The sequence below is a fragment of the Plutella xylostella genome, chromosome 17 (genome assembly GCF_932276165.1).
Source record: "Plutella xylostella chromosome 17, ilPluXylo3.1, whole genome shotgun sequence".
In the NCBI taxonomy this organism is placed as follows: domain Eukaryota; kingdom Metazoa; phylum Arthropoda; class Insecta; order Lepidoptera; family Plutellidae; genus Plutella; species Plutella xylostella.
In genome coordinates this window covers 10,495,665-10,515,450 of record NC_063997.1, presented here as the reverse complement: position 1 = coordinate 10,515,450, position 19,786 = coordinate 10,495,665, and the positions used below count along the sequence as shown (strand labels likewise).

Below are 19,786 nucleotides of genomic sequence, written 5' to 3'. Positions count from 1 at the left end.
AGTTTGAACCTATCTCCCAATGCCCAGTATAGTGCCACAAACTTATCTGTTCCGGTGAGAGCGAACTAAATTGGTCCATACCTCATTACTTACTAATGAATTTCATATTGACATGACATAGATTATATGGACCAATTTAGTTCGCTCTCACCGGAACAGATAAGTTTGTGGCACTATACCATAGAATAACAAGTACAGTAGTACTCGTTATTCTATGCCAGTACCTACATAGAAGGTATCACCTTATTATACATACTGTATAGTATAACCAATTAATCATACAAATAATGTTGTCGCTATATATTTAGCTATGTAAATACGGTAAATACATACATAAAAGATACATAATTATTTATACCCAGGTTTTTATTCAATTGACATCTTTCACTATTGCATCACTAGTTAGGAACCGTTTAACTGTTATGTATGAACGATTTAACTAGTTATTTCAATTGCTGGAGAGCTATTACTCAAATAATTGATATCTTGGGTGATTGTGCAGGATACTTTTATATACATTACATAACAGATGAGTAAATTGATCACTTTGATATAAAATAATGAAAAAGTTACCAATTATCTTTGTCAGTACCACACACACTCTCTGCTAGAATAAAGTGTTTGGAATATTTTTTGTTGTCTGGGTTTGGGGTCAAATTACTAGTCAATCTGAACAATATTTCTGGGTTATTTCCACATTCGTTAAATTATTTGGTTTTTCGCTATTATATTGGTTTCTAGAAGTAAGTTGTGTTTATAATGTTACTATACAATATACATAATACCTTTACACTGCGTTATTGTTTCCAAATACAGACATGTGGTTCCAAACCAAGCAAAATGAGTAGTTTTTTCCAACCACATCTTCATATAATTATTTTACGTATAGATATTATACCTACCTCAAACTCATTTATACCTCTTTCTACGTTGTCATAGTATCACCTTGGAAACAACGACACTAACGACTTACTCTGTGGTTGTTATGATAACCTATAACTAATACAGACTAATACCAACCATACGAAATAACTAAATTTTAATATGAAAAGTGCTAAAAAATCTCCTAAAAAGGCATCTGGCAAGGCAACGGACACTACACATTTAGATAAAATACAATTACCGATCACAGAAGTCGATCCTACAGAGTGCCCTTTCAGAGAGTTTAGAGATAATGAACTTATCCCGGAACTGTGGGGAGCGGCGCCGAAGCCTCTATCTAAATCCGAAGACAAGAAGACCTCCCTGGACGCAGCGGTCTGGACTGACGACCAGGTACCTTATTCACACGACCAGCCTCCCTATTCTTGAAAGGCAATGTATTGTGTCTGTCTTGCGTTCTTAACATTAAAAAAATCATAAATTCACTTCGGAGGCGTTTTTCCAAAAAGAAAACGACTATTATGATCAGGCTAGATAATGCCTATTTTGAGAACGAGACAATACATTGCCTTATACATACTTGTGTTACATGGTGTAAATAAATAATTTTGATTTGATTTGATTTCAAGAGTAGGGGTACAGGTATCTTTACTTTCATATTTATTCTATTCTCTGCAAGGGTAAGCCAGTCAAAGGGGGGGCACTCTAGTACCTACATGACGAAAAACTAATTTTCAGAGCGCTTCTACGTGAGCCGCTACTCTATGTCATTGTATTAAACGTGCCAATTTCACGACATCGTCATTATAGAGTTACCCACCAGGGTGCATCTGAAACCCTTTGTTTTCGTGATTTTTTTACTGATAACTTATATCAGGTGCAACCGCTGCCGAGGTCTGCCCGGAAAGACTTCTTCGAGTGGAGACAGGCGAAGGAGCTAGCTAAGGAATTCTACGACGCTGGCGTTGCCGTGGAGGTATGCAACAATACAAAAAAGTATACTTAAAAAGAAAAACAGTAAAAAGTGCGGTCTCATTGCTTATAGCAAACTCTTCCAGACAAACCTTTGGATGGAAGATAGTTTAAAAATGTGGTAGTAAAAACCAATATAGCAGATATGATCGAAGTAGGTAGAACCCGAATAAAGGTCCAATCCACTGATTGTCATAAATCAGTATGTATCATGGGAAAATGGTGTCAGCAATGCCGATGAAGTGGACGCACTTGTGTGATTCTTTTATAAAGAATACTGAACGTTTGTTGCGTGCGATGCTGACAGGTGGATGGTTACCTTAAAGTAGATTAGGTCTTACTGAATTATATTTTCATGATGTTATTTCAGGACAGTGATAACTTGAACATGGCGCTGCTGGACGTGCAGACATCATATGCGGAGATCATAGAGAGATCGGCATTCTGCAGGAAATTCATGTCTATTTGTTACATTCTTGAGAAACAAACTGGCTTTGTTGTAAGTACCTACTCGTATTTCACCATCCACACCTTAAACATAGAAAGTCACTCAAATTAGGTACACACTTCGAATGTATGTAAATAGGTAGGTACCTATATATTTTGTTAGGGAAACTAAACTAGGTTATAAATTAAGTACGCAAACAAAACTTAAACATGTAAGTGGAAACAAAATTAATAGTATTATAAGTTCCTAAATTAAAATTAATATGCACTCGAATGAAAGCAATGAAAGCAAATGAAAGCAATGAAAGTATCATCACAAAGAGTTTCACCTGCCATTGCCGTTATTGCACATGAGTGTACTGAGATACTGTTACACCCTTCCTTTTCGTTGAAGGGTTCCATCTCTAAATATTCAATCTATATCTAAATAATTTTGCCAGATCCATACTCCTCAGTATTCACAAAAATATATGCCAAATAGGGTGTATTTTGTAGAGAGTCTGAAGCAGGCTTTCGTTTTTTTTCAGGTAGAACACCAGTCGGAGTCGTTCACGTGCGCCCTCGCTGACGGGTGGAGGCCGAAGTACCACGTCTACACACCGGGCTTGAAGCCCGGCGGCGGCCATCAGCATAAGCCCGTTTATTCTAAAAATGGTATGTGAGGAGAAGTGTCCACAGGAGGTAGCCTGGCTGGGCTGAAAACAAGGGAACATCCAAACAACTTGATATTTACTGAAGATGTCAATTTACACTTTTGTGTTTTGTCAAACTAACTAAATACCTATAAATCTGTGAAAGAAGAAATAGGCGATTTGTTAGTTTGACAAGGCACAAAAGTGCATTCGGTGCCAACTTCAAAACTACCAAATTGTTTGAACCGAATTGTACCTACTCAAAGGTGCTACTCATGAGAGGCCGTGTATAGGAACTTTAGCACGTTCCATTATACATACTAGAATATGGATGTAATTTTCTTCCGCTTTCCAAGGATCATTGCAAAAACTCCACACAATGTGTTCGGCTATTTCTATTCTAGCGGTTATTGGGGTGGCTCCGTGACAAACCTTAGTCTAGCTCTAATACTTGTAACCAATGCACTTAAAATAAGATTAACCTCCCGCAGGGTGCTACCTCGTCCGTCTCTACTACATCGGCGCATGGCGATGCGTGTGGGTCAACGACCTGGTGCCCACAGACAAGGAAGGCCACCCCTTGCTCCCGTTCCACCCCATCATCAAGCCTCTGACGTCACGGATAGTGAAGATCAACCTGCCGCCGTCGTCTGGGGGAACTGTGGCGCTGTGGCCGCTGCTGCTGTGTAAAGTTAGTTTTATTTTGAACTGTATAATAATCGTTTTTTGAGACATTTGTTGATAAGTGCACCATGGTATACCTAGATCCAGCGGATTTTGATGCGGTTTTATGAAATAGATAGCGTGATATAAGAGAAACAATGTGGAATCTTGGAATTCAAAAGGGAAAACCTTTTTGGGCAGAGCCAAGCTCGACTAAGTATAAAATAAAATTAAACAATTTTAGCGAAGAAAAAAGGGTTGACGGTGTTACTGACCCTTGCAAACAAAACTTAAATTAACTGACACAGCATACTAAACAAAGTGAGCTCGTAAAAAAACCCGTCCGACGCAATATTTTCATGTCGAGCCGAAATAGCCTTAAGCCCCTGTTATAGAGGTCTGAGCAATTCAGCGCACGTATATGCTTAATTGCTCGTCTAAATTGAACAGGCGCTGTTGATACCCTTCTGTCAGCCGTAGAGCCTTTGCTAAACGCTTTTTTCAGCCGTTGCTTGGCATAAGTTACTCAATAGGTAGATAGAATCTGGCTGCACTGATGTAGGTAAGGCTGTGATATAGTGTACCTTATAATGAACTCATAGGTTAAGACAGTGGCAATGTTTGACTGATAATAAAAGTCGCCGAAATTTAGTGCCGTAGATATTTTGGTTCTAAATTAGTCTACTAATCTATTACTCTAATAATTAACAAAATTTTCTTCGATGCCTCTTCCTGTTTATACCAGGCACTGTTGAAACTGGCTGCACCGGACATGAGCGATGTACCTGAGGGGAGCTGGGAAGACGAAGATATGGAAGGGGTCAACATATTTCACGCTCTGACTGGAGCACTTGTGGTGACGTTGACAGATGGTAAGCATTAACCTTGAACTTTCATGAATCAAAATATGATTTGAACTAGGTATACAATTACAATTATATGTATTGGTTCGTTACTGGTCTTCTCTGCCTCATCTGAGGTTGTTAGCTTGTAATTTTATAAATACAACAAGAATTATAGGTAAATGATTGTACTATTGTGTTGTTACACTCTTAACAGATAATAATAATAATATGACAACAGACCCCAACAACAAAATTTATTTCATTATGATTCAGGTTTAAAAAATGTAGATGAATCATGGGAGCTATTAAAATCTGAAGTTCCCGTGTTTGAGTGGGAGAACGATGATGAAACAATTGCCGGTACCGTTAAGACTAAAAGCACTAAAAAGTCTGGAAAGAAAAGTGCAGAAAAAGGTGGTAAAGAAAAGGAGGGAAAATCCGGTAAAGTAAGTGCAAAGAAATCAGCAAAGGATAAGAAGAAAGGTGAAAAAGATGTATCGGCTAATAAAGTAAGTAAAAAAATCTTAAACTGCTTTAAAAATATATAAATAAGACTGTAGACAATTGTAGTCTTCGCCATGCCTTTGTGATGTTTTGCACGCACATCCTATGGAATCAGAGATGATAATAAAAAACGTGTTCTGAAAAGTGTGTTTTTCTCGGAATCCGGACTGTGGTAGCCAAAATGGTCACAACGTTACTGAAGACAATAAAAGGCACATGATTGTAAACCAGAATCTTAGGGTTTACCTTTAGCACTAACAGTTAATATTTAATAACTATAACCTCGTCGCCCTCTTCACTTTCGAAATTGTTACAGAGCAGAACACTGGTTTGTGCAAATTTGAATAATACCAAAAACTATGAGCCCTACATCTTACCGGGCTTGGTGCCTGCTTACGAAATGATTTTAGTCGTACAAATGTTGAGGGATCTGCCGCTCATGAAACCTCTTGCCGAACCAGGTAGGTTCAACTCAATAATAGTTCAACTTAATACTTATACAACAAATATTAGAAAATCAGAGTACAAAGAATGGACGTCATGCTAAAAGCTTTTTCCCAGTAAACCCACAGAAGAGACAGGGAAATTATGTAAAAAAAATAGGTACATACTTACCAAAATAAAATATTACAACAAGTTGCTTGTTGTGTCAGTTAACACAGTCTTCCATTACATCATCAAACATCTCAACTGCTGGACATAAGTCTATACCAAGGGGCGCCACAAACCTCTGTCCTTACTAGTTATACATGACTGCTGTTTAGTATCTCTTCGGGTGCCTTACGGATTCGTACCTTTTTTTTATTTAATTATTTGATCGTTTCGCCGTAGAGTAAGGAAAAAAAACTATTATGCTAAGCCTCTTTTGTGTGATGGTTATTTTTTTCACAGAACTGGCCCTCTGGAAGTACATCCGCTGGATCTACTGGGCCAAGAGCCACGGCCTCTACCTGGAACACGAGTGTCCTCGGACCAGGTTCATCAAGAGCACCGGCCTGCTGAAACTGTCACTGGCCACCCATTTACTGGATTTGCAGAGTACTAGCTCGGTAATTTAAAAACACAAAAAGACTGTGACCCACCCCTAAAATTCATGAAACGTATTGTAAATTTACAACAAGGTTAAAATTGACTTTGAAACACGAGCTTCGACTCCTCACGTCAGTCAAAAGTTGAAATTCGTTTATCACAAATCACTACATTTACAACGTTATTTTTAAAACTACTTTAAAGAGTAAAAATGTTCTATAAATTAGTGGTTAATCTTTACTTTCACTTTAACCTAATTTAAATGATGATGGGCACAAATATATGAAAGCTGGGACCATCACCAATGGAAATGAGTGATACATCGTTGAAATGGTACTTTTTTGCAGAATATGAATAACGGAAGCGCATCTCCTGATTTACTGTCCATTTAGAATAATCGTACCTTGAAAGTTCTTATATTTTATTTCTGTAATTTTATGTTTTTGTTTCACATTTATTTTTATTTTTTATAACAAAATGATCATCATTCATAATAATATTATATTTGTATATTATCTCAGTAAATAAAACCAGCTGGAAGTAACTTCTCCCATTTTAGTAATATGTGTTTACGTGTATTACGCCCTAACTGTCATCAGGAGAGAGAGTGCAATGCAATAGAAAATACTTTCTTCCGACGAATATATTTCAAAATGGACAACTTATACGGATTGGTCGTCATAATATTTTTTTGCTCATTTGAAAAGAGCTATCCAACCATGTATGACTCATCTTTATTGGACATAGGTCCCAAAACGCCCATTGTCATTTGCAAAAAATCAAATCTTTATTGCTAGTCACTAAATTTTCTCATTGTTTTTTTAGATATCTCATGCATTTCGTGCGACTCAGCGAAACTCTCCTCTGAGAAAGAAAGAAGATGCGTCAGTCGTAAGTTCAACATTAATTTAATTTCCTACTGTACGTCATGTATTATAAATATAATTGATTTTACTGAGTATTTTAGTTACAACAAGTTCTTGATAATATTTAATTATTGTTTAGAAAAATAAACAGCAAGTAGATGAAGCGGAACAAGAAGATTTAGAGAAAAGAAGGTATAACGAAGAGTTACGCAAGTGGGTTCTTTATGACGCGGTAAAATACTTACATACCTACCTAAGTTATCTTTAGACTTATCATGTTATCAGTGACAAGCTAAATTAAGTTGAGGTCAATAATATCTATAACATTTATGATAATAAAATATTTTTTCAAAAATTGCAGTACCATCAAGTGTTACATTCAATCGATTTCATATGTTTCCCGTCGACAAACAACTTTTTTTCATCATCAAGCAGTGTGAGCCGTCGAAATCCAAGGAGCACTTCTAAAAACATTAACATCCCTTATCCAACGGATGCTCCTTTGTACTTAGTGATACACGGAAAAAATGCTCAAGCATTGAGAGTAGCCTTGACAGCACTGCATCCAAGAGTTTTGTCCAACTGTGGAGACCAAATAAAAGATTATATAGAAGGGACATATTTGATCCTTGAGGAGTTCGAATGGTTCAAAGATAACCCAACACCTAAAATAACAGCGTATATGAAAACACGGGGATATGAGTCTTTGCAAGTTACCTTTGCTCCAGGAAGACATTATTGCAGGTAAAAATATAATTACCTACCTAAATACAATTACTTTTATTTTATAATTAAGTAAATCAAAAAGATGATAGATATGGGAGCGTAGCAATGAAACACGAGTGTCTTACGAAAGCCGGTTTATTACTGCCCGCTCCAGTGTCGCGCGCGTATTCATATACCACATTTCTTCACCCTTAATTTGAGACCCTAATAACAATGGACAGATATTTTACATCAAGTATTTTATACATAATCTTATATCTAAGTTAATTACTATTGACACGATATTAATTCTTATAATTTATTTTCTTAAGCCTAGGTCTTAGTCGATCAGCGTACGGCGTACCAACAACGTTTTCATCAGCAGATGGCTGGTCAATATTGCGTGGGGGTTGTGTCCCACTGGTACTCATTGTTGGTGCGCCGCTACTATCGCCATCCCCCGACCGCTCCGCCGATGCTTCCACCCACACTTCATTTTCAATGTCCGTCTCCCTGTTAGGGATATCATTTTGCGATGTTGGTAGTTCAATTGTTGGTGGAAGCTGTCGTGGGGGTGAACCTTGATCCAACGGTGATGCTACATCCGGCAACTGTGAGCCATTTAAATGTGTATCTAGGTGAGCATCAACGTTGTTTCCCACTAAACAATTACCTTTATATCGTATAAGTTGATCGATATGTCTTTTACAAGTTACCGCATGATCAAAACAATAAACTTCATACATCCTTTTACCTATTGTTCTTGTAATTTTGCCCAATGTCCATATTTGCTTTTTTGCTAAGTACCACCTGGCCCACACAATAGAACCCAATTCAAGATGTCGACAGCTATTATTAACATTGTTATTATTATTAACATCGTTATCGCAATGTTCGATAGTTGAGGGAAAGATACAATCTAATCTAGACCTTAGGTTACGGCCGAACATTAACTGGGCAGGGGAAACTCCCGTTGTACAGTGAGGCGTATTTCTATATTCGAAAAGGTATCCTAACAATTTTTCGTGCAAAACAGCATGTGAAATATCGTCTTTTAAGATGCATTTAATCATCTTCTTGCACGTTTTTACGGAGTTTTCCGCCTGACCGTTGCTGCATGGATGATAAATAGGCGAGTTAACATATTTAATTCCGTTAACCTTACAAAATTCATTGAACTCATGTGAATTAATTTTGGCATCGTTATCTGATACTATAGAAATTGGCAACCCATATAAGGAAAAAGTATATTTTAATTTTTGTATAAGCTCAGAGGTAGAAGTACCCTTACTCATTTCTAAACACTCAAGCCATTTACTATAAGAGTCTATTACTATTAAATATACTCGTTGCCCAATAGACATATAGTCAATGTGAATCCGTTGCCACGGACCGGGAGCGCGCGGCCAGGCGGCGGGCGGCGCGGCGGGGGGCGCGGGGCGCAGCGCGCTGCACGCTGCGCACGAGGCTATCCAGCGCTCGATGTCGCCATCGATTCCCGGCCACCACATTTTACCTCGCGCGATACTTTTAGTTTTTACTATTCCTAGATGTCCTGCGTGAAGGTCCTCAAGCATCCTATTTCTAAATATCGGAGGAATCACTACTCGGTGTCCCCGAAGTAGACACCCGCCTTCTATTTGCAAGTCGGTTTTGCAGCGGAAGTAAGGCAAGACTTCCTCACAACGGATTTTACGTGGCCAACCTACTATCATATATTTCATAACAGTTTTTAATGTTTTGTCACTTGAGGTGGCTTCTAAAATATCCTTTGAATTTATGGGCGCAACATTACTGTTCAAGAAATTTAGAACCGGTTCCACTATGTCTAGCCCCTCCTCCATATTACTTGATAACGGTAACGGTGCCCTTGAAAAGAAATCGGCTACGACATTGTCTGTGCTAGATACATATTGAATTGTATAGTTATACGCTGATAGTATTATTGCGTACCTCTGCAATCGTGATGCTGCCATAACCGAGATGCCGTTTTTATTACCGAATATGGATAATAATGGCCTGTGGTCTGTTTTTAATATAAATGGTACCTGGCGACCATATAAATATTGGTGAAACTTTTTTATACCAAAGATTATCGCCGTAGCCTCTTTTTGTATTTGGCTATAATTCTTCTCGCTATTAGACAAGGATCTAGAAGCAAAAGCTAGAGGTTTTTCAATGCCGTCGGGCCCGCGTTGTGCCAGCACTGCGCCGAGCCCGCCGGGGCCCGCGTCTACGCACAGCACCAGCTGCGCCGCGCTGTCGAAGTGCGCCAGCACGCGCTCCGACGACAACTCACCCTTCACTTCCTCGAACGCCTTCTGCTGGCGCTCGCCCCATGTCCACTGAGCATCAGCCCGCAGCAGCTCGTGAAGAGGACTCAATAGAGATGATGCGTTAGGTATGAAACTTCGGTAATAATTAACCATACCTAAGAATCTTTTCAGTTCCAATGTATTTGACGGTCGTGGAATGCCTAATATAGCCTCAACCTTCTTAGTGCTAGTTCTTAATCCATGTTTGTCAATCACATAGCCTAGGTAGGTGACACTATCCCGGAAAAATTCACATTTTTCCTTTTGCAGCCGTAAGCCCGCATCTTTTAAACGTGCAAGTACTTCTGTTAACCTTTCCAAATGAATTTGTTTACTAGGCCCTGTGATACATAAATCATCACACCATACACTAACCCCTTCTATTCCTACCAGTAACATTTCCATGGCGCGTTGGAATATAGCAGGTGCGTTCGCTAAACCATACACAAGTCTCGTATATTTATACAAACCTTTCTGAGTATTAATGGTGGTCAGCTCTTGAGAAGACTCTGATAGTTCCATCTGATTAAATGCGTTACTAAGGTCTATTTTGGTGTACTTTTCACCCCCGCCTAACTTAGCAAAGACCTCTTCAATCCGTGGCATTGGATATTTATCAATATTTAGAACTTTATTCAGAGTAACGGAGTAATCACCCGCTATTCTTACTTTTCCACTTTCTTTTAAGACTGGTACAATAGGTGTGGCATATTTTGAAAATTTTACTGGTACTAATATACCTAAATGTACCAACCTGTCTAGCTCTTCATTGACTTTGTCTTTTAAGGCGAACGGTACTGGCCTAGGTTTAAAAAATTTAGGCTCAGCGTTTTCTTTTAAAGTTAAATCGACTTTAAATTTGTTAAAACGCCCTAATTCATCATTCCATAGCACACTAAATTCGTTAAAAAGGTGTTGAATGTCCTGCCCTTGATGTTGTAAGCTAATATTATTTAATGACGTATCAAAGTACATGTTATACATCGACATAAAGTCACGTCCCAGTAAAGGTGGTCCGCCGTCCTTTATAACGTAGATTTTAATACTTTTGGTTACTGATAAATAAGTTATGTCAGCCTCAATATAACCCAAAGGTATGATTTTATGTCCTGTATAGAAACAAAGTTTCAAATCACATTTATGTAATAAAAGTGATCTAAAGTATTTATTATACACATTTTCTGAAATAACTGTCGTTGAAGAACCAGAATCCAATTCCATGTCTATCGCAATATTATTTAACAATACTGATAAAGTAACTGGTTTATTGGTAACATACCTCAAATTGAATAAATTGCATTCCTTACAATCATGATCATCCTGATCCTCCATCACTGCAGATCCTTCGGAACACAAGTTGTGTAAATTATTCACTTTTTTATCACTGCACATTCTTTTTAAGTGACCTTTAGCACCACACTTTTGGCATTTATAGCCTTTGTACCGACACTTTTCTTCCGAATGACTTTTTAGCCCGCACAATGTACAACGTCGCTGGTTAACGGATCTCGCTCCGTCAGCCTGCCTCGCCTCAAAATGGCTGCCGCTGCCGCTCGCACCGTGACCTCGCCCGCTGTTGCCAGCCGCCATTCTGTAGACTGGCTCCTGCTTCACCAACACAGCTTTAGCCTGGCGTGCACAAGCTGCTTGCTGTGCGACCTCCAAGGCTTTTGCTAACGTGGTCGTAGCCAAGTCCATCTCAAATAGACGATCGCGCTCCGGTCCATCGTTCATTCCGAGCACGAATTTGTCTCGAAGAAGTGTGTCCAGCTCACTGCCGAAGTCACAGTAGACAGCCAGCCCCCTCAGCCGTGCCGCCCACGTCTCGACGCTCTCGCCGTCGCCCTTCGACGCTCCATAAAACTTCGCCCTGTCAGCGAATGACGACCTTTTTGGTGTGAAATGATCGTCGAGTTTTTTTACCAAGTTTTCGTAGGTTGTCGCTTCTAATTCGCTCGGATAGACCAAATTCCGAGCCAAGCGATAGGCTTCATCACTCAGGTGCGTCAGTAAAACTGCACTTTTGTCTCCTGCTTCGATTTTGTTAAGCTTAACAAACTGCTCCAAACGACTTTTAAATATTTTCCAATCCTGACTAATGTCGAAAATTGGAATATTCCCGATAAAACTCATTTTTTTCACAATTTATAAAATTTTTACAACACGCGGGTAGTCGCCTAGTCCTCGCCGCCAGATGATAGATATGGGAGCGTAGCAATGAAACACGAGTGTCTTACGAAAGCCGGTTTATTACTGCCCGCTCCAGTGTCGCGCGCGTATTCATATACCACAGAGAGCCTTTCGGACCATTATAATTATGTAATGTGGCTTACGGTGAAGGATAAACTACAAGTTTTATCATAATTTAACTAAGTAGGTATTTATTTTATAACTTACAGGGTTTGGGTGCACTCTAAACTACAGTGGCATTTAATGATGTGCAGTGCCGATAACATACAACTGGGAATGAGAGATGAAGCCATGGTCGCAGCCATGGAACAGTGCCCATGGATTGACCAGTACCTTACCGGCATCGCAATTGCCTTCAGTAATTGGATAGGAACTACTAAAACTACCGAGTCTTTTGCACAATTGGAAAAAGAGTTTATGAAGTAAGTTTTTTATTAATTTAAAGGAATATATCAAAATGATTACTTAAATTATGTATATTTTTGTTTCCTCGCAGCTCTTATCAACCTGATTTACCATGGCTAGATGAAATTTCGGGGTTCAAAAGAAAATATATACACTGGATGTTTAAACAAGCTCTTGGGCGAGTACTCAGACAAAAAATGGCTCCGCTTGACTTATTTGATATAAATAGAGTGATGAGGATACTGCTGCATGATCCTGAATTTGGTTTAGCAGACAAAAATCCGGCTTTGCCTACAAGAGAATTCATTTCAAAAGATCCATGTGATTGTTCGACAACTTACGACGAAGTGGAGATAACTGAAGATAAACTACAAAAGGGGGATAATGCAACGATTAAACCAAATCTATCAGACAGAATTTTAGAACATATAATGAATCCTGTAAATTTAGAGGGAGTTTCTCGTATTTGTGAGGTCGCAACTGAGGAAATTTCATGTGAATATCTAAAGAAAGAGAGATACAAAATTATAAAGAGACATGAAGCAGCGACAGTAATACAAGCCTATTGGAGAGGAACTAGAGTGAGAATTTACTTGAGATCGCAATACCCTCCGGAAATACCTTCAAATGTGATGAAAAATGTTTGTACTTACGGTGATTTCAATAATTTAAAAAGTCCAAACGGAAGTATCGGGAACATACTTACCTAAAATGTTTATAAATTTTTCAGATGATGGATTGCGCTTTTGGCTCCGTAGATGCACTTGCATCGGTAATGAATGAATTCTTCAGAATGTTTCCTAGTGTCAAGTATGCATATTCAATATCTTCTGGACTAAAAGGAGGTTGTGACCTGAAGCAATATACAGGGTCTGTACAAGTGACGAAGAATTGCCGATGGGTTCCGCTTTTTAGGGGATTATTCTTTTGTCATAGCCCAGTCAAAGTTCATTTTGCTTTGACCGTTAAAGATGTAAATCATCGTACGTATGCAGTGTTCGACAACGACTCGCTACTTCCAATGCCCCAAAATTTCAACGCTCACAAAACATTCGATATTACTCCAAACGTCAGCGGATACACGGTCATCGGTCACGGAATTTTAAACGAAGTCAAGTCTGATTTTGAGGCCGAATGGAAATTTACAGTATTGTCATCTATGGCTGATGTGTTTCATATCTGCGACGACAATGCTGAAGAAATCTGTAAAATAGCACCTTTACTACCATCGTTAAAGTTTCGGATTACTGAAATCTATGTTCCAAACAAGAGGCAAATTTTAGGTGGCGTTCTAATTTCAGTTGGTAAAACTGAAAGCGTTACTTTAAGAGTCGTTGCTAGTGATCCTAAGGTATGCACTTTAAATGCATGGATATAAAAAAATATAGTTTATACAAAGAACTGAATCATAAACTGTTACAGCTAGAAATGATTGCTGTACTCCGCAGCCAACCATCAGAAGATATCCTAGAAGACATATCAAATTGTTCTGGCAAAGGAGAGTTGTTTTGGCCATTTATTAAATTGGAGCAATTTCCACCATTAGAGAAAGAGGAATCGTTGCCGCTACCAAAAAGTTTATCAAGTACTTTAAAACATAGAAAGGTATAATGCTAGCTTTCTTAATATTTCTGTCGTATTGGTTAAAAATATATACTGTATATTTGGGAATGTGGTTATTCTAAAGAAGGACCTAATCATGTTTCCTATTTTAGACAAATTCATCACATACATCGAGGAGAAAACTACCAAGTGCTAAAGGATCATTGGCATCCGCCCCAGATGCAAAAGTATGAATGTTTGAAATTATAATTATTTCTACACCAGTTTTTATTTTTTTTTATTTTAATAATATTTAATTTTGTTTCTAATTGCAGATTGAACCTGTAATTGATTACAGACATTACGTTATCGAGTGAGTCAGAAAAAATATAATAATAATAAGATGAGCTGGGGACATTTCACACACGGCCATCCGACCCCAAACTATGCAAAGCCTGTAAGATGGGTATCGGACAGCTGATATATCTACAGAAATACATAGATAAATAGATATTAAATATAAATATCAACACCCAAGACCTAAGTATAAATATCTGTCTTTAAACAAATATAATACATATCTGCCCCAGCTGGGAATCGTACCCGGGACCTTCGGCTAGCAGTCAGGGTCACTAACCACTACACCATACGACCGTCTATGATAATAATTTTATTGCTAGCGACCCGCCAGTCTTCGCACGGTTGCAATACTATTGCTGAATACACTACAGTAAAACTGGGATGTTATTCTACCCTTGAATAACTCTATGTATTTCAAAAAAAAACATTAAAATCCATTGCGTAGTTTCAAAGATTTAAGTAAGCATACAAAGGAACAAGATATTTTTAAAGGTTGATTACATTTTTATTTTACAGTATCATAGCCTGTAACGGATGGGATCTCACTGAGTATCAATGGCGGAAAGCATTGGAATTACTCAATAATAATGTCACTACACTTGAACAATCACCTCCCAAATCTAAAGGGGCAAAGGTAGTAATAACTTATATAGATTTAATTTAGTTATGGAGCAGTAGTTGCTTGAATGACCATGAACACCTTTCATCTCACAATACTTTGTAACCCCCGACGGAAATAGAGGGATTCTATAAGTTTGACGTGTCTGTGTTAACGTAACTCTCAAACGATTTTTGTTTTGTTACTCCAAGTGTTCTTAGCCATGTCTCATGAAAATCGGTTCATCAGTTCCAAACTTATGCGACTTTTAGTGTTGAATGTCGGCGGTTTTTTAACGTTGGTTTGATTAGGTTATTTTAACACTTTCTATTTATGCATGAACAGATAACAAAAACTGAGAGATCCAGGACTGCAACACCTAAAGCTGCTGATGCAGTGGATCTGACAGACAAAGATGCATTCATAGAGATAGAAGTGGCGTACTCCGTGGGGTCAGGCGTGTCGGTGATACGTGATGAGACAAGGAAACAGGATCTCCTCAATGCTATCAAATCATGGAACCTCATTGACGCAGACCGGGGTACGAAATGTGGCTCTGTGAGGTAAGAATTAATACCTGCAATTATAAATAATAAAACTCATTACCAATGGATTATTGAATTTGGTATAAGTTTTTAAGATAATAAGTTTCTATAAACTGAAATAACAGTAACTACTTTCTTTCCAGAGAAGATTTCCTAAAAGAAAATGTGCTTACTGATCCTCCACCAGAACCACATGAGAGTCTGCAAGGCATACCAGACAGCGTACGTTTTTTATTGTTGAATAAAATATTGTATGTATAGGTGCCTACTCTACACTAACTATTTCATAAAACATTAAATTTCGTACTTTGAACCGTCATAACGATTTACCAGCTTTTTCCAATATTTTGTTCGATTCAATAAAAATATTTGTATTTGTATTTGAATGTTTTTTTATAAGGAATGATATTAAAAAAAAAAAAAAAAGCACGCACTCACGCCTTGTACTAATGTACTCCCTTGCGGGGTAGGCAGAGGTGCATTGCTGCACCCACTTTTCGCCAGAGTGTTATGTTAGTCCCAATGTAATAGGGGGCGGGCCTATTGCCATTTTACGGGCACATCCAAGACCCGAGAACAAATATCTGTGTTTAAAAAATGATATTATTATAAAAAAAATATATCATTTTTGTTTTGCAGAACATGCCGCCTGAACCAACACGCAGCTCTGAGCGACCAGTTGATGCAACAATACAGGAGGTTCCAATAGGTGAATGATTAGTACAATGCCAATTTATTAAAACGTTAGCCCTAAATGAATTGTCATAGTAATCCAAACATCGTCAATGCTGGACATATTACACTCATGAGCAAGGAAAAAGTTCCAGTGACAATAGCATCAAATTAGTCCCCGAACGGAAAAGATATTGCAATATTGAAGTACCTACATTAATTTTAACAGCACATTAGAATATTACCGACAAAACATAAATTTGGTTAATAAAATGTAGGCATTTTATAAGTGGAAGTTTTCATTGCTTGCTAGTGTATTATAAATGTCTCCCCCACAATAAGAAAGAAAGAAAGAAAATATGGAACGACAATGCCGGAACTTTAACTTTTTCATTGCTTGTGAGTGTATAATCGAGTAACTCGTCCACCGTAAACATGTCATGACACAAAATGATTGTTTTTAGAAATGGAGGAACGTGAAAATGAAGAAATAGCTGTAGAGACAGAGCCGGTATATCGAAATATACCTCCACAGTTATTGGATGAGCTAATACCTATGGATTTCTTGGACGAATGCGTCAAACCATTGAAAGAAGAAGAACCGTAAGTAATGTAAAAATTATAATTTATTTTTATTTTTTCTCTCTGTCAGGGGGGAGTACCACCTTCAACCAGGCGTTCGCTGTTTCAGCTAGACTGAGTTACAAACTTGGCCTGGCGTATTAAAATAGATAAATAATATTGAGAGATACCCAAATAATATTGACATTTCAGACCACATCTACTTATTATAACGTCTCTTATTATAATCTCTCCTTTGACGTTATATTCATATATATTTTATAAGTATACATATTTAGGGCCTTTTTCACAATACCTATCTTATCTATATTATAAAATACATGATATTATTGTCTAAAACATAATTGCAGCGGCTGCTTCACGGGTTCCCTATCGACGTCGATAACGATTATAACGAACCAGTATAGCAACAGCAGAGAAATACAGCATGTCTTTTATCCCGTAGGTAGCCATTATTAACACACTGTAACAGGCCCTCATACTAAAAACAATTTCAGAAGATACATCGACGCTGATGAGGCAGAGCAACTTGCAGAAGCTCGCCAAGAGGAGAGAGACTACGATGAAAGCCGCGCACAAGCCTTTGAGGAGTACAACCAGAGGCACGTGCTGGCCGGGCAGCAGAGGCGCGCTCGCCACGTGGACAACATGCAGATTGGTACCTACTACATTATTTTAATCATGTGATATGGTTTAGGCAATTACTACGAACTAGATGGAGTGTCAGTGCAAAAAAAACTCGACAAATAACAACCCACTTTTACCTTAGAAGATTTTTAACTTTATTCATTGGTACAATGGTTTTTATTATGAATGTAAATGACTGATCACTAAGGTTAAGCAACAACTGGCACGGTCAGTCATTGGATGGGGTGACCGATTTCAAGTGGTTCTTTTCTGGACGCTTCCGTGCTTCGGACGGCACGTTAAGCCGTGGGTCCGGTTGCTGCTTCGGCAGCAGTCGTTAAGCCTAGTCAGAGGCCTTCGGGCGGCTTGGAAACATCTGACAGTCGGGTTGCCCATTTACCCGACAAGCACAAGTTTGCTTGCGTTGGGGTCCACCGACCCGCACTAGGCCTAAAACCCTTCCTTCATTGGAAGGAGACCCGGGCCCCAGCAGGACATAATGGGTCGTGATGATGATGAATATAAAACGGTTTGACAGTAATCCAAATGCGGACATTTTTTTGCTTTGATTTTGTATGTGACACACCATCTTGTTGGTACTTTTTATTCACCTTTGAACACTATTCTATTGAGTCGGAAAATATGAATGGCTACTACACAATTACACTTCATCAAAGAATATTACGTTTCTTTTGAACTGACACTCCATCTTGATAGGAATAAAATATGGTTAGGTAATATGGAGTAAGTCAGTTTAGCTCCCCATGAGTTTCATATTTTGTAAATCAATGTCGTGTATAGCTTATTAACTTTATTATACGTTTCCAGGTGCAGCCTGGAAGCCATCCCTGGAAGCAGCCTTCATCGCAAGAGACGAGGCGAGAGAAGTTCAGGCAAAAGCTCTGGGAGCTACGAAAGCTCCTCCATCGAAGCAAGGCAGCGCGAAAAAAAACGGTTCACCAAAAGCCAGCAGCAAGAAGGATGCATCGACAAAAAAGAGCGCTAAAAAGAAGAAATAACATTTTGTTTAGACAGTACACCACCCGAGTCCGCGTTGTTCTATGTTTGACAGTTGTTATCACGTTGAGAGTTTCGTTGCGTAAAAATACACTTTATTTTAAGTTATAATAAAGAATGAATAGCTATATGTTTGTTTCAGTTCGAGAATTTACACATTTATAGCTCAAAATACTAATTACATAGACATATATATTATGTAGTATACCTTCAGCAATAATGTTCACAGGACTGAAAATATACGTAAACACCTGAAACGGGAAGTGAGTCTGAAACTAGCTGCCGTGAAATTACAACGGCGCCGAGTTAACCGACCAGTGCATTTATCGCAAACTTGTTTAGTCAAAATTTTCGAACTCGAAATGTACCTATATTGAAATTGACGTAATTACTTCGTAAATGTTATTTTTTAAGACAACCTTTGGGTGGAAGGATATTTTTTGGGTTTCTTGCACAACAAAGTTAATCAAAATTAAATCTATGACCTTATACCGTCAGAGCAAGAGGCAAACTATTTAATTTTGATAAATTTTGTTGTGCAAGACACCCTTAAGATGAAAGTAGTAAAACAACAAAATCATCCATGAGAATACATGCAGGTGCGGGTTTTGTTTGGTCGTGTAATGTGTATTTCGTATAACACACCCAAAGGACCTCTTTAAAGCACTGAAAATACCAGTTTTTTTACATAGTACGGTTTTATAAGTAAAAAAGGTTTGATTAAGAGGCGCTTGCAAATTACATATTTTCATGTTTAATGTTTAAAATGAGTTTATATGTTTAGTATGAAAAAAGTTAATAAATAAATATGTGGGGACATCTCACACACGGCCATCCGACCCCAAGCTAGACAGAGCCTGTGTTATGGGTATCGGACAGCAGTTATATAGGACACAAATACATAGATACTCGTAGATACATATTAAATATAAATCAATCAACCCAAGACCCGAGTACAAATATCTGTCTTTAAACAAATATCTGTCCCAGCCGGGAATCGAACCGGGACCTTCGGCTTAGCAGGCAGGGTCATTAACCACTACACCAGTCCGCCGTCTAGTTAATACTTTGGCATAACAAATTAATTTTAAGAATGCCATCAAAATTAGTATAGCTAGTCGACCCACAACTTGTAATTTAAGATGTGATCGGAAGGTCGCTAAACGAAATTTAATGGCGCGATCTAATGGCTTGTTGGACACCCAAATATCTCTCTATCGACGTCTATTAACTTGATGGCAATAATGTCATACCCATTTATATCTTGCAAACAGGGATGGGCAGTAAATTGCTATTTAATTCATACAACAGACTACCTTTTATATGCGAACAGCGCTTAAATTTATAGTATTATTCAATTCTATTGATTAATTAATTTAAGAAGCGTA

At 38.2% G+C, this 19,786-nt stretch overlaps 2 protein-coding genes across 2 annotated transcripts; one reads left to right on the top strand and one right to left on the bottom strand.

Annotated features, from left to right (window-relative positions):
- Positions 1-1,015: 1,015 nt before the first annotated feature.
- On the top strand, positions 1,016-18,527 carry LOC105385327. Its single transcript, XM_038108982.2, has 25 exons — positions 1,016-1,275; positions 1,760-1,858; positions 2,225-2,353; positions 2,829-2,955; positions 3,425-3,624; positions 4,342-4,468; positions 4,715-4,950; positions 5,262-5,406; positions 5,837-5,994; positions 6,800-6,865; positions 6,980-7,072; positions 7,202-7,584; positions 12,260-12,472; positions 12,547-13,096; positions 13,186-13,806; positions 13,878-14,060; positions 14,171-14,245; positions 14,333-14,370; positions 14,874-14,991; positions 15,301-15,518; positions 15,644-15,722; positions 16,140-16,209; positions 16,637-16,775; positions 17,252-17,412; positions 18,210-18,527. The coding sequence occupies exons 1-25, from the start codon at positions 1,045-1,047 to the stop codon at positions 18,398-18,400; spliced, it is 4,650 nt and encodes a 1,549-aa protein (XP_037964910.2). The 5' UTR covers positions 1,016-1,044; the 3' UTR covers positions 18,401-18,527.
- On the bottom strand, positions 7,671-12,125 carry LOC119692289. Its single transcript, XM_038112317.2, has 2 exons — positions 11,140-12,125; positions 7,671-7,770 (listed from the first exon to the last, which is right to left on the bottom strand). Exons 1-2 carry the CDS (start codon positions 11,991-11,993, stop codon positions 7,758-7,760), a joined length of 867 nt encoding a protein of 288 aa, XP_037968245.2. The 5' UTR covers positions 11,994-12,125; the 3' UTR covers positions 7,671-7,757.
- Positions 18,528-19,786: the final 1,259 nt, after the last annotated feature.

Coding starts and splice junctions, on each gene's coding strand:
- LOC119692289 (XM_038112317.2), bottom strand. CDS start 11,993: ATGAGTTTTATCGGGAATATTCCAATTTTCGACATTAGTCAGGATTGG.
- LOC105385327 (XM_038108982.2), top strand. CDS start 1,045: ATGAAAAGTGCTAAAAAATCTCCTAAAAAGGCATCTGGCAAGGCAACG. Junction 2,956..3,424: donor GCCCGTTTATTCTAAAAATG/GTATGTGAGGAG, acceptor AACCTCCCGCAG/GGTGCTACCTCGTCCGTCTC. Junction 6,866..6,979: donor AGAAAGAAGATGCGTCAGTC/GTAAGTTCAACA, acceptor ATTATTGTTTAG/AAAAATAAACAGCAAGTAGA.